Consider the following 16,166-nt stretch of genomic DNA (forward strand, 5'->3'; position numbering starts at 1 on the left):
CTAGTGGATTTTTCTTCTGTATATATTGTATGGATCAGATCCGAACCCATAAGTCGAGGAAGAATGAAAATGAACAACACAGAAGGTATGTTACGGTGAGTACATAACTTCTTTTTTTGAAAACAAACCTGACATAATATATAATTTGCAAAGATAGCTAAAAGGAAAGGTCATTATAGAGAGCTTAAGTATATCAACAGTAACAGTTAAAAGTCACAAGATAGCACTATTCCATCTGACTGATTAGTGTTTTTCTTCTTGTTAGTTTGGGTCATGAGAATCCATGGGTAGGCTGTCAGCTGCAGACAACCCATGTTTCAATATATGGTAAGATTTATACATTAAACCTGAAGAGATCATTTCTCAGATGAAGAGATTATAGTCAGGCTGTGTAGGTGTTAGGGAGTGTGATTGGGAGATACTGATCAATTGGTAGTGCAAGTCTGGTATTCATTTCTTTACCAACATTTCTGAAAGTCGGTACAGAAAGGAATACTGCTTTAGTGGTCAGAACTGCATATAAGTTGTAGCAATACTGCTGGGTATGACAGTTCTCTCACCTTTCCCTGACATTGGCATCAAGAATTTCTCCACCTCTGTGAGATGCCACTGTGCTGGTAGTCTACTTCCTGTGGTAGACCTGTCTCTAGAAATTTCCTGTGCCCTGACACTGAAATGCATTGTCATATCAGTGGCCCTGTGACACACCTCTACTGACATTATGTCTACTAACAGTAAATATAATAAAGGAGGCCCAAGTACACACAAAAGCCAATACTGGTACCAAAGTGGAAAACATATAACAAATAGCCAGCAAGGCTATCACGAAAATAAAATAACCATAGACAAGTTTATTAAAGCAGGGATAAGTGCTTTCATATTCATAAATGCTTCATCAGATCCATAAAATTCTAAAACATAAGTTACAAATTTAAAATAATCACAAGCCAATCACATTGCTTAAAAAATCAATCAACCAATAAAATCAATAAAATCATTATGTATACAATTTCCTCTGCATTAACACCTGGAAATTTATAAGCTTGCAATCAAAATATCCATTTAAGTTCTACATTTTCTAACTAATTATTTAGGTCACCACCCCTGGGATTAGCCTTTACACATTGTAGCACCCTAAAAGAGAATCTATGTTGTGGGATCTCTTTGATGTGTTTTGCCAAGGCATTCTTAACATTGTGTGTCTTGATGTCATACAGGTGCCTCAGGATCCTATCTTTAAACTTCTATACAGTTTTTCTACATAGAAGCTGGAACAGTCATTGCACGTAGCCAGGTAAACCACATTCTGTATCTGACAGTCTGCATAAAGCCTAGGCTTAAAAGTAAAGTCAAATACTGGATGTTGAAACTGTTGCTCTTTAGTAAGGACAAAACAGGCTTTACATTTATGACATGGAAAACTATCTAGTCTCTGGGAGATTTTACCTATAGGCTGTTGCTTTGCATCACATAGTAACTGTTTCAAGTTATTTGAATTCCTGAAACCAAAGTCAGGTTTATGACCTATGATTTCTGCTGATCTAGCATCTGTAATCAATAAATTCCAATTTTTAGTTATAATATCACAAATCAGGTTACTATCATTGGTGTATTTGGTAAAGAACCTCGGCCCATTCTGTTTATTCACTTTTCTCTTTACTTCCCCTATGTGTAAAGTCATGACCATCTGAAAAATAAGGTCAAGCAGTGGTGTTTCTATTACTTAAAACTTGTTTATTTGTCATGTCTATTAATTCCTTGTTGTAACCCCTGGCTTGAAACTAAACTGCTAATAGCTCCATGTTTCTGATACAGTCATCTTCCTCTGTACATAATCTAGATATCCTTGGAAACTGGCCTAACATTGGAAAAAACATATCTCGGGTGCCTGCTCTCATGTGTTAACAGGCTATTTTTCCAACAAGCTTTCCTATAGACCATAGTATCAACACCTCCTATCTGAATTTTGTTTAACTTCACATCTAGAAAGTCTATACTGGAAAAGGACAGTGTATGTGTAAAACTCAAAAAACTAGTATTATTGTTAATAAACATCAACAATTGTTGTAAATCACTCTCATTGCCACCCCATAAAATAAATACATCATCCACAAAACACCAATATAGTTTGATGTAACCTTAATATGTCATTCTTCAGAAGGAACTTCTCCTCCTAATAGTACATTACCAAGTTGGCATAGGAGTTAGCACATGGGGTGCCCATGGCAACACCCCATTGCTGTAAATAAACGTCCTGTCCAAACATAAAGTCATTATTTTCCAATATTAATTCTAAAAGTGTACAAATAAGCATAACTGTATCACTCTTGTAGTCACTTTTAGTGCATAACAACTCCCCTACAGCCTGTATGCCAAACTCATTGGGTATTCTTGTAAACAAGTTTTTAACATCAAGTGTTACAAACAAGCTGTTAGAAATTTAATTATTATTATTATTATCAGTTAGATGGTGTTGTAGATCCATAAGGAAATGATTTGTATCATTACATCTACTGACAGACTTCATACCTTACCTTCCTTGCCATACCTGGTCCCAGATGGTCTTAGCTGCAATCTTTTGAAGCATATACTTTCCATGTGTGCATGTATGCGAGTGTGTGTGTGTGTGTGCGTGTGTGCGTGTGTGCGTGTGTGTGTGTGTGTGTGTGTGTGTGTGTGTGTGTGTGTGTGTGTGTGTGTGTGTGTGTCTGTGTAGGGTGTGCGGTAGCACCTTTGTCTCCTATGTGATTATTTTTTCAGTCATTGACATTCTGTTAGTTCCATGACAAGATATGCACACCTGTGGGTTACATATATATATAGATTAGTGTGAGTGTCTATGCATCACTGTCCTTCCCAGTCAGTAATCACTGTCCTTGTCCCCATTTGGTACCCACAGACCTATTTGCTAATGCTCTGTCCCCACTTAAATACTCAATTGTATCGATGACAGTAATGGGCATGTTGTTGCTTCTTGCCATTCATCAGTACTGTGCTGACAGGACTTGCTGTAGCCTATGTACAGAAAGTTGTATTTCCCTCACATCATATTTTGTAGTCTGTGTGCATATGGTACACTACTATGAACCCAAGTAGTGGGACAGCAACACATCCTGACCCTGTTCCTTGTATGCTGTCAGGATGAAGCACCCCAAAGCAGGACTGCAACTTGTCCTAACTCTGACCTCTGTTTCCTGTTAGGGTGAACCCCCATAGCAGTTCCATGTCAGGGTCAGTCTCCCTGTTGCATGACAGTTCCCTGTCTTATCTTGTGCTGTCATGTCCCCTCCACTGCTCAGTATCTGCTTCCATTGCTTCCCTGCATTCCTTTCTGCAAACTTTAGTCCTGCTGGTTTGCCTACATCACAATATTCTTTGCTATCCACTACTTTCCAATTACTAAATCGCTCACCATAACTCAGCCACCCTTAATGGGGTGAAAGTGCATTTTGTTTTGCCTCATAGTGCAATATTTATGTTAATGAGGTAGTTTAATGTGATCAACACTGAATCATTCATGCAATGTAGTTCTTTATCAACCAGAGTCAGTACTACCCTGATTGTTTCTTGTCAATGGAAGGTTTGTGCACAGTGTGCAGAACCTATGAAATTTTTACCACCACCTGTTAATGCTGGTAATACTTTGCTTTGTAGAACCATGCTGCCTGATGCTTAATATTGTGTGGTGTCCACTGCATGTGGCCATGTACATCAGGTTACCATTTTCCGTCTTGTTCTGACCTGCAGAGTGGACATGGCTTCTTCTGGCATAGAGAGGGTCTCTTACCTGATGAAAAGAGGACATCAAAATCTTCCCCAACCAGCATCATAGTGATTACAGGCTGCTGCTGGTACTGTATGATGGCTCATTGTATAAGAGTGACTCATTGCACCAGCTTTCCAAGGTGGCATCATCCACTCTGATGAGCAGTGCATGTACAGGTACAGTGACTTGGAGAGGCATAACCTGAATCTGCTCCACCAGAGGGAAGCAGAGGTTAGGGAAAGGCAGCCAATGTTTACTTATAAACATCCTGTACTTAGTTTGACAATGTACATTCTGCCTATTACCTGTCACTGTAATTACCTTTTGTTGTCAGGGATATATAGTAATGATTACTGTCTGTGTTACATTTTACAACAGCTGAGCAGATTGAATTAATTTGAATGACCTCTAAGGAGATGTGACAGGATCCCTAGATGATGGAGTACATGTGGTTTATAGCTGTCTGCACTGTAATATTTGAATAACTAGTTACAATCATATATTAATCTGCTGTATTTTATTTTCCTTTTTTTGTTTTTTTGTTTTTCTCTTTCTACAGCAGGGGCAGTTGTGATGCAGATTGAGGTGAGGTGTCTGCCACCTAGATCTACACTGGCTACTGTGCCTGATTCTGGCTTACCAGCAACCCTAGGGCTGCATCTCTGTAAGGTGGTGCAGGTTACCATGTGGCAGGGGATGTAGAGGGCTTTCTGGTGGTCTCTATGGATACTTCTTGGAAGGGAGGCAAAGACTCTGCCTCTGAGAGTGGTCCAGAGAGTTTTCTCTGTATCACCCACTAGCAAGTATGGTGTCTGGTGTGGAGGAAATGGTCTGACAGCTGGGTAACTACACTTGCACCTCGGAGGATCTCCAGGTGTAGGTTACAGAGTTGCATGGCTGGCCAGCTCCATCCATTGGGCCATCAGTGGTGAAATCCATCTATGAAGACATCCATGAAGGTCAAGGAAATCTGTGTAGGTTCTCCTCTAGGGTAGTCAGGCAAGCCCTCTGTACCCTTCCATATCTCTCATCATGGCATTTCCACTTCCTTATGTGCCGCTTTCCATCCCCGTTTGTAGTCTACTCCTGCCCTTTACCAGTTGTCCACTCTCATACCGCCCCATCAGTCTCTCTCTGTGTTACATGCTTATCTGTCTACTTCTGATGTTCTCCTTGTGCAGTCCTTCCTCCACACACTTTCTCATTACTACCTTCCATAACTTTTACCTACCTGTCCAGATTTTTTTGCCTCATATGTTTAGTTTGTGTCTCATAAATTATTTAGTTCTCTGGCAAATCACTGAGTATTTATGTCACTAAATAATGACATAGATTTGAGTTTCAGACTCCATATCCTTCAGAAAATGCATGCTAATACAAAACTTGTTATTCTAGCAATTTTCTAAGTTTATAAAAGCAATATTTAAAATCTGGGCCTTTGTCCTCCCATTATTTTTGGTTTTGCCCAGTTTACTTGCACTAAGAGGTAAAGAGGTATGCTATCTCCCACCTCTACCCTTCTTAAAAATGAAAACTGGACACGTGTCCCAAAAAGTAATACCCGACTTCCTCCCACTGCCATCTATCTTCACTTCATGTTGGCCTGCTGTGTATTTTCCTCTGCTTGTTCTTCACCATTTCTAACTGTACTGTTTCCTCATTTCCTCTCCATGTATACGATGAAAAGACTTGGCATTTTGCTGCGTAGACCTTGTGTGGACTGTTGTCAGTGCCCATATTGGAGCTATAATGTACAAAGTATACACCATCTCTTTGATGCTTTCTGTTTGTCTTGTGACTGCACAATAATACAGCCAGTCCAAACACATAATGTTATAATAAGCAGCTCTGTCTCCAGCATATGGCACTATGTCAGAACTCATGCATACAAAATCAGCATTGGGCTGTGATGTGCTAAATCCTTTGTGTTACCTATTAACGTGCAGTGGCATTATCACTCTTTCTGAATATACCTCCCTGAGTTCCAATTTTTTCACTAATTAACTTTTTTCAAAGGATGATTCTATACAAGATGTGATATAAAGAAAAAACATGGAAGCTTATCTCTGAGTTACATTATAACAGAGGAGGTAAAACATGTCAAAAGTTTTTGCACTGTGCTACAGTTTATGTGAAGACAACAATAAGGGTGTTAAACATGAAATGACCAAGATCAATTTTGTGCAACAGCAATGCTTTCGTTAATAGTTTACTAGAACACATTGCTTAGTAAAACATATCATTAATAGGGGGAACTGCTGTTTTCTAAAATCTTTGTATGACATATTAGATATTTAGTTGTTATGGGTAGGAGGAAATCTAGTGTCCTCACTTTTTGAGATATAGTCTACCTGATTATCGAAAAAGTCAAGTTTTTTTCAGGTAAAATTTCACAAAATAAATGCAATATCATAAATATCATCTTATGGTAAAAAATTACAAACTGTCACTTTCTGTATGTTACATTTCCTGATTATGCCTTGTAGTTTGCCTAGACATACGTGAATTGGTTTCTGTGGCAGCTGTGTCATCATGCTGATAAATTTCTGGGGTTAAACAGGACAATAAACATGAAATGTTTTTTTTTTTTGCTGATAAGAAGATTGATCAGAAGATGAAATAGCATTCCTGAAATAGTATTTATCCATTTTATGCATATTTACATACATTTATGTATCTGTGGTTGTATTTGTATATATTTTATCGTTATTTTTGAAAGGCTTTAGTATACATGATTCAGTCATGTGCTTTTATACTATTTATAGGGCTGTGTTTTAATGTCTGAATTTATTCTGAAGAAGTCCACTGAAAGGTTGAGGGTGAAAATGCTAAATTTAATTAATAAACTTGCCTTGCTTTGCCCATAATTTTTGTATATTTTGTTTTTACTGGGATGAGCAGATCAGAGACCTGCCACAGTTTTTCATATGTAGGGATATAACACTAGGTGGTGAACATATTCCATGTTCATAGGTTCATACGTTCATAGGAGATTACTAGGCTAGCGACCTTAGAGCCTTTACAAGCCTAGCCATGTTAATCCCAAGTATCCCCATTTGTTCTTTTTTGGGTAGTTCGCAGAATGAATTTATGAACAGAGTGGGTCTATGATCTAAAGACCAGTCTGTGGGGGACATAGGTGCCACCCCATGGGGTGAATTTGTGGTCTCCCATTAAATTATCTGGGTTGCATTTGAATAGGGTCAATGAGGAGCTCTGTTTGACATGAATAGGAAGTCTATTCCAGAGAAGCAGAAGTCTCTAGGAGACATATCTGTCTCTCCACATGTTCTGTTAATGTCACAGGCTAGGTTGAGATCCTGAGAACAAGTGACTTTTGTGCCATTTGACTTGCGGATGTGCAGCATTTCCATTAGGCCAGCATTGGAGATTGCCATATAGGCCAGGCACAAGTCACCTCTCAGCAGCCTATATGATACAGAGTAAAGTGACAGGGCCTTCATCCTGTCCACGTAGATCATGGTTTGGAGTCCCTGTATTTTCTTAGAGAGAAACCTCTGAGGTCTCTCCAGCTGCTGCAGGTTTCTAGTGAAGTACATGCAGAAAGGTGCATTATACTCTTGACCTGGATGCTATGCTCTTGCTTATGAGGTGTGCTACATAGAAGGCTTTCCTTACCACTATGGAAACTTAGTGATCGAAGTTCAGATTGCTATCAACCTGTGCTCCCAAGTCTCACGACACTGGGTTGGAACTCAGGGGGATGCTGTCAATACTGTAATCTGTAATTTGCAGGGAATTCCATTTTGCCAAAGGGAATAGTAATGCATTTTTTGCATTTAATTGTAGACCATTGCTTTGGCACCAATCATTAATTTGGGTTTGCCCTTGTAATATGTTGACATCTTTGGGGAACTGAATGTTTGCTCCCAGTTTGCAATCCTCAGTGAAACTGGTGAGCTGGAGGCCATTGATTTTAGCATGGACATCTAAGAAATTGATACTAAACAGTAAGGAGCCCAGTACAGACCCCTGTGGTACTCCATTTGTGACGGGTCTACTGGTGGAGATGGAGGTGAAGTCACCAATTTTGACAGAGTGTGTTCTGTTGGTGACTCAAGTGGCTACCCATCAAGTAAAATAAGAGTTAATCCCCAGCTAGGAGAGTTTCTCAATTATGCTAGAGTGCTGGTTTGTGTTAAAAACCTTGTCCAGGTCAAGATAGGCACTCTGCATTGTCTTACCTTCGTCCATGGTTTTGGTGACATTCTCAAAGATGTCTACCACGTTTAATAAGCATGATCTACTTTTAACAAAGCCAAACTGGGTTTGGTCCAACTTTTGTAGGTTGCTTATGTTCTTGCTGATAAGGTCCATGATAATTCTTCCCAGATGAGGCTGGTTAGACTTATGGGTCTGTACAGTTTCCAGGAGCCCCCTTTGTGTAGGGGAATTACTGTTGCTGTTCTCCAATCTGCAGGAACATAGCCAGTTCTCAAGCAATGATTTAAGAGAATGCCAAGTGGGTCTGCTGGGTCTTGTTTTAAATTGTTTAGTGAACAACCTGGGATATTATCTGGTTCCACTGAGGCTGTGTTTTTGGCCTACGTGAGTGCAGAGTTGACCTGTTCTCTAAAGATACCAGGCAGAGGACTGGTGTCAGGTATGCTTTGGGATACAGCAGGTGGGGATAGGATAGGGGGTTGAAGTTTGCACTGAATTTGTCAGCTAGCAGATTGCTGATATCTTCTAGTGTAGTATGAGTGAACCCATCATCAACCAGTTCAGCACATAGCTGGGCATTCCCTTTTAGACTTTGAACATAGTTAAAGAATGCCTTATGATTATCCTTGGCTAGGGATATGATTTTAGTTTCACAATTTGCTTTAGAAGACTTTACAAGATTCTGATTTCAACACCTGAATTAGTGAAAAATAAGACGGAACTCTATCCAAGCTATTGGAAGAAGGCTGTGAATGAAACCGGACTTGAACAGGATGTAAAAAACAACCAGTTTAATGCACCAATATGCTCTAATACTCATATGTTTGTATAAAATCACATAATTATGTGACATCACATTATGTGATTTTATACAAACATATGAGGATTAGAGAATATTGGTGCATTAAACTGGTTGTTTTTTACATCCTGTTCAAGTCCGGTTTCATTCACAGCCTACTTCCAATAGCTTGGATGGAGTTCCGTCTTGTTTTTCGCTAATTCAAGATTCTGATTTTACTGTTTAGGCTTACGAGGGAACTCATCCTCTGCAGAGTGATATCCCTCTTGCTTTTGGACAACAGTTTCTTCCTCTTGTTATATAATCTGTTTGTACTTGAAGTCCACCATGGTGGCTTGTTTTATGAGAAGACCTGGCTTTGAACCAGTCAGGTACATCAGAGTTTATGCAGGCATTTAAGTGTCTCTACATGGCATTTGTGTACATTTCTGCATGGTGATCACTGATGTCTCTGATTGTGGGTGCTATGAAGCTTTTTATACCATTGCTTAGTAGGTTGTAGTTAGCTTTGGTAACGTTTTTTATAATTTTTGTTCCTGTGAGGGTGTCACTTCCAGTATTTACTTCAAACGAGACTGATTTGTGGTCTGCACCTATTGCCCTTGGGATTCCAGATACTGGCAAAGGCTCTTGCCACCCCTATAGTGCTTTTTTTAGGCAAGGTTCAAATGACAAATTCATCACCATAACAGGTACAAGCAAGCAAAATCTGAGAGTAATGCTACTCAGTGTTAGAAGTCTAAATTTCAAAATGCACTCACTTGAGGCACTCCTTAAAATGGAGAACATTGACATCTGTGCATTGACAGACACCTGGTTCAAAGCTCCAGAAAGCACTCCTCAGTACCAGGCTATAATTCATACCACACCTTTCGGCCACCTAACCCGGACCGAAACACTAAAGGTGGAGGCATGTCCATATTCATTAAGGATGTCCACACCTCCAAGCTAGTTGCTCAGCATAATGTATCCGAGATTATCCAAGTGCAACTAACTCTGGGCAAGACTGCAATCCAAATTGTACCTTGCTACTGACCCCCCACCATGATCCAGGATTCCCACTCCTCTTTTCTTGATAAACTGTAAAATATTAAGGTACAAACCCAACACCCTAATAATGGGTGATTTCAACTACCCCACCATTAACTGGGAAAACTACTCATGTACCAACTCTTTTGCTCAACGTTTTCTGGAATTCATAAATTCCAATGTCTTGGATCAACTTATCCACATCCTCACCAGGGGCAGTAATATCCTAGACCTGGTCATTACCAACATGGGTGACCGGTGTTCCACACCAGAGGTCAATTCCTCGTTGGTCAGATCCGACCACAAGCTAATCACCCTACACATCCACATCTCGTCCCCACACCCAATTAAGGAAACAACTGTAAAACATTTCTCCAAAGCCAAATTCACTCTTCTTAAGACAGAAGTGGCAAATGTCATGACACCCATGCAGATGGACAATAGAGGTACGACTGCTGAATCTTACACAAATGCACTTTATAAGCACTTACACGAGTGCATGGATCGTGCTATCCCTAACAGAACCAAAATGCTATTCTCCAAAAAAAAGAAGCCAATCTGGTGGTCTTCTGCCATAAACAAACTTTACAACAGAAGAAAGAAACTGTTGCAAAAAAGAGTAAAATCCCATGATTGGAGGAACTCTCTGGTCAGCCTCAGTAAGAAGCTGAGATCCCTCATAAAATCCTCCATAGCTAGTTATGAAAACAAAATTGCCACTGATTCTAAAGACAACCACAAAGCATTCTGTAGCTATGTCAAGAATCTCAATGGCAACACTCAGATCTGCTCTGAGTTACAGCACAATGGCACTAAATATACAGAACCGACTGATATTGCCAACATCCTGGCAGATAGGTTCAGTGTTAACTTTACCCCTCTCTCACCCCCTAAAGGGCCCATCTCTATACCAGAAGAATGCAAAGTTCCTGTAATCACTGCTGCACAGGTAAAAAACTCACTCTCCAAAGCCAAGAACACAGCATCCATGGGACCTGACAACATCCCAGAATGCATTCTACATGAACTACAGAATGAACTGGCACCCCACCTAAGTACCATGTTCAATCATAGACTCACCTCAGGCTTTGTGCCCATTGAATGGCGCACTGCAACAGTTATCCCACTCCACAAAGGGAAAGCCACGACAGACCCCAGGAACTACTGCCCCATTAGCCTGATGAGCCTGGTCTGCAAGGCCATGGAATGTATCATCATGGAACTCATAAACAAAGACATTGGTAATCTCCAAACTCTGGACCCCACACAGTTTGGATTTGTAAAAGGCAGATCATGTCTCCTAAACCTGATAGACTTCTTTGAAGCAGTCACCAAAGCCATAGATGAGGGTAAGGTGTTTCACACAGTCTATCTAGATCTCGCCAAGGCTTTCAGTACCACCCCCCACTCTGGAATTATAGATAAACTCACTAAACTATGTATAAATCCCTATGTCACAAGATGGGTTGCCAACTGGCTTACTGACAGAACCCACACTGTGAAAGTAGCAGACTCCAAATCCGACTTCAGACCAGTGACAAGTGGAGTACCACAGGGTTCAGTACTGGGTCCTCTCCTGTTTGGTATCTACGTCTCTGAAGTACAGGCTAACACAGAAGGTCTTTGGCTAACTAAGTTTGCAGATGACTGTAAACTAGGAGCCATAATCGAAACTCCTAACGATGTGGACCATACCTCTCAAGTGTACCTCATTACGAGGAACGTACCTCATTTGGGGTCTTAAAAAGTTCATGTTCCTCCAAGTTCCTCAAATGTTCCACATTGAAAGACTCTGTCACACATTCAGTGTTAGGACATTTTTTTAGTGAAATCTATTGTAAATAGAAATGAATCATATAAATTCATTAACATATCTTCTTTATTAGTAAAACCAGCATATTTTAACCATCCTATGACCTTCCTAGTTGAAGTTGTTAGTATGCCATTAGTATGTGTTCCACATTTTGCACATTTGTTCCACATTATGAGGGCTAGTGTTCCTCATTTTGCAGATTGAAGGTTGAGAGCTATGATGTGGACATCCTACAAAAGGGCCTCACTGAGACAGATGCCTGGTATCAAAGCCATGGCCTCAAGCTCAATGCCAAAAAGTGCATTGTCACCCCCTTTGGTAAAAACTCTGTACCCATGAACTACCACAAAGGCGGTAGTCTACTTAACACTGAAAGTGTGATAAGAGACGTTGGGACACAGGTGAACAGTAGTCTCTCCTTTGATAATCACATTGCCACAGTGGTCAGGAAATCCTTCTACGTGGCACACCTCATCACAAAAGGTTTCTCATCCAGAAAAAAAGAGGTCATTGTTCCCCTCTACTCATCACTCATTAGACCCATTTTAGAGTACAATGCCCCTTTTGGTATGTACCTCACAAGACAACTACAACAACTGGAAAGGCCGCAGAAATACCTCACAAAGAGGATTACTGGCCTCAAACAGATGCCCTCATGAGACCGTCTCAAAAAACTCCAGCTTTACTCTGTCACATATCGCCTACTCAGAGGCGATCTCTGCCTAACATACAAAGCTATTTCAAAACCAGAGCTGTTGGACATGCTCCACTTAAAGAAATCCCAATTCCTCTGAGCTATGCACTCTAGGGATCTAAACCTTGTTACCACAATAAACAGAACATGCTGGAGGGACAGATTCCTGTCCCAGAGAATTCCCATACTCTGGAACAGACTACCTATCTATGTCAAAGAAAGCTCCTCATTAGCACTCCAAGAGAAATCTTAATGATTGGATGGGAAATAGGAAATTCACCCTGGGGATCACTTCTGTGGCTCTGCTTGACAGGGGCACAGGAAAATAATTTTCTTGGGTGGTGAAAGCCAGGGTACCTGTTTGGCTAGGCTTATATCGGCCCTAGGACCAATAGCCTAGTACCTACCTATGAACCTAACCAGGGAGGACATCACATATGGGGAAGTACAGTGACCTCCCATTTTGGTAAGTGCTTTGTACAGAACATTAGAGCCCCTAGCGGGGGTGCAGACTACCTTTTCAGAGCATTTGTGTTAACAAAGTCCAGGAATCTCTGGGTGATCATGTTTTTGCTCATGTATGTCCCCCAGTCTATGGAAGGGTAGTTCAAATTTCCCATAACTAAGGTGTTTGGCTGTCTGGTGAGGGATTCCAGTAAGTCGAGGTAGGCGGTGTGCTTATCCTGGTTCATGGTGGGGGATCTGTAGCTAGCAATGATGTGGTATGGTACTTTCCTAATAGTTAACATGGAATAGTTTGAGAGAGTAATGCTGTTGAGGAGTCTCGAACTGTATTTGGTTTTAATGAAGATGGATACACCTCCACCTTTGGTTCCTTCAAGCTCATTTTGAGGTCTGAAGGTGTGGTAGGCACTGTAGCCTTGCATGGCTGAGGTGATCTCAGGAGCCTTGAACCACATCTCAGTAACTGCACAGCTGTCAGCATCCTCCAAGGTGAGGAGTGCTTCCAGGGAGTGCAGTTTCATGTTTAAAGTCCTAGCATTAAGCAGCACAACCCTGAGTTTGTCTCAATTACATTTTGTTATGTTGGAAAACTTGTAGTTATGGGATTGCCCGAAAAAGGCACTATGGGGGGGTGGGGGCAATGGCCTTTGCCAGTATCAGAAATCCTAGGGAGGGACAGGTGCAGACCATCTCTGTCTATCATTTCCTCCCAGGCTGACAGATACTGGATCCCCTAGACTGACACCAGAAGCTGAGCCAGTTGTTGAAGTCAGTGATTTTTGTTTATATTGTGGCATCATCCTGGGTGAGGGTAGGATACTGCTCAGGGCTAGGGACATACCTGTCTGCGACACATAATCAGAATGTTCTGTCATGTCTCTCTTCATATAGTCCAGAGAGGTGTGCCTCAAGTCATTCACTCCAACATGGACTATGACAGAGTCATATCAGCACTTGTTGAGTGACTTGAGCGCATGCATAATTTGTCAGATTCATGTTAGAATGCTGTCTGTAGCTCACTACTCACCACTAGGCACTGCTTAGGAACTTCCCTCCTTTCCTTAGGTGGACCCATGATCGACTTTAAATATTTATATACTCTTCCTATTCTTTTATATTGTACTTCTCTCCCAGGGTGATATTTTTCTGATGATTCGTTTTCTTTCTCCTTCTTCTTCTTCTTTCGGCTTTTTCCCAGTTAGGGATCACCACAGCTGATCACCTGTCCGCTCATGATTGGCAGTGGAGTTTTACAGTGTCAAGTTGCCAGCCCAGTGCCCAACCTTCCACGAAAGGCACACACATGCACACACTCAAGCCTAGGGCCAATTTAGAGTATCCAATCCACCTACATCTTTGCGAAAGCCAAATGCCATTCTTATTTATCTAAAAAAGATTTAACCATAATAGCAGTGGTGATAAATACACCCTGGAATATCTCTTAAGAGTGAAAACTGTATTCTTAACATTAATGACAGTTGGCAATGATCACAGCTTTAGTTGTTCCTTATAAAAAGCTCAGGCTACCATTCCCAGAACTCCTTTATCATTTGAAATATTGGCTATAAAGCTATTGTAGTTCCTTTACCAAGATAAATATTTATCTATGAGGTCTAGGTGTGCTAGAAATAACATACGTGTATGTCCATTGTTAAGCAGAGTCAGTGTTTCTGCCCGAGGAAGCGTGTCGTCATTCTTCAGCTCAATGGGAGGAAGCTGGCGACTGAAGACGGCCTTCCTTGTATCAATGTCAATGGGAGACTGGGACGTTCCACCACAATCAGGATAAGAAGTAGCCCAATGATGCTGGTCTGAATGAGACAAAGAAGAGTAGTAATTATTACAAATAAACACACATCCATTGTCGCAGTCACAGACAAGTTGTTTTAAGGAAGACATTTACTAGCTTTTCATAGAAGAGGCAAGTGGACAAACTTTACAAAGCCAAAAACATTACATTGCGCATTGGGGTTAAGGTAGGTAAGAGCTTTGTCGTGACTGTAAGAGGATTATACTCAACATTCATTCAACAATACTGAAAGTCTGCTTTATAAACAATGTAAAACAATTCAGTTTCATGCATTCTTCATTTGGCATTTTATTTTATTTTATTTTTTTTTAGAACAACTTGTGTCTGCTGTTCTTAGAGTTACAATCATATCACATGGATCAAGGTACCGAGTTCTGCATTTTTTTATATTATTAATTAAGTCTAGTTTATTCATACCCTTGCCTACATACAAATCAGTATTACATTGACTTATTTATTGCATACAATTGTATAACAGTTTGCTAGGCGTTATCTAAAATGTCTGATAGTGAATAATCAGGAGGTAAGTTATCAGTGGTGATTGGTCTGTCTATTAATTGTTTGATATGTATACTGTCAAATATGGCTGACAGTACATACAAGTTCAGACATTTTTGTTTACAGCTCGATAAAGTCAATATAATTATGTTAAAATAAACATATTTTAAAGTGCAGAGCAAATATTTCTTCCCCTAAGATTTCTGCTTATCAAATTCTTCCATCTGTTTACCATAGAAAACAACCAAAGTCTTTTTAAGCACAAGAAACCATTTTACTATGTCTCAATATGCTGCATGTATAGCTTGTCTAGTTATTGTAAGCTAGATGACTTATGGATGCTCATGCCTGTATACACTTTTCAGACTTCAATTAAAACTTTATAAGACACAAAATAAGATGTGGGAATGTGTTGTAAGGCTGCAGTTAGCATGCAATTGGTTTGAGCAAACCAAAGAAGCCATTTGATTGAAAGTGTATGATAATTATGTCAGAGAAGTGGATTGGCAGTGAGACAACTTGCTTGAAGTAGTCTGTCATCACTTGGATGCTTGCTTTAAAGAAACTTTTTTTAAATCCAGTACAAATAAGGGAATGTCTAGTTTAAGCATTGCTTTACTTTCCATACCTAATGCCATAATTATGTTCATATATTCTGTCATGGAGTCTTCTCTCCATTTTGCCAACATAATATGCTGAGCATGAAGCATATGTATCTAAATAGACTATCTCTATGGTGTATCAAAATAGAGTATCCCTGTTATGTGAACCAGAACGGGTCTATATCAGATCGTGGAATCACTAATATGCAAATGCCTCTTCACTGAAAACCTATTGACCGAATATAGCAATCATCGAACTAAGTTTTCAGTGAAGTTTCCTAGGGAAAGACGACGGTTGACCAGAATCTAGAATTTACCCTTTTCCCCACTGTAGTGCGATCTGAGGGGATGGTACATTTAGTTGGGGGGGGGGGGTTGTGGGGAGAGCAGCCCCCCCACATTGGGGATATGTGGGGTGTAGCCTCCCACCTGCGTAGGTATTACGTTTTTTTGTTTTTTTTTTTACAGTCACTAGGGCAGACTATTGTCAGTTTGCTCTAGGAGC

General features: G+C 40.3%; 1 protein-coding gene across 1 annotated transcript in view; it reads right to left on the reverse strand.

Moving 5' to 3' along the window:
• The window catches only part of CA9 (carbonic anhydrase 9), a 733,318-nt gene that overhangs the window by 678,781 nt on the left and 38,371 nt on the right, over positions 1-16,166 (reverse strand). Inside the window, exon 2 of the mRNA XM_044087344.1 lies at positions 14,389-14,562. Within this exon, the coding sequence (XP_043943279.1) occupies positions 14,389-14,562 (174 nt within the window). The remainder of the gene's footprint in view (positions 1-14,388; positions 14,563-16,166) is intronic.

Source organism: Protopterus annectens, chromosome 1.part1 (assembly GCF_019279795.1).
Source record: "Protopterus annectens isolate FY-2018-M chromosome 1.part1, PAN1.0, whole genome shotgun sequence".
NCBI lineage: Eukaryota > Metazoa > Chordata > Ceratodontiformes > Protopteridae > Protopterus > Protopterus annectens.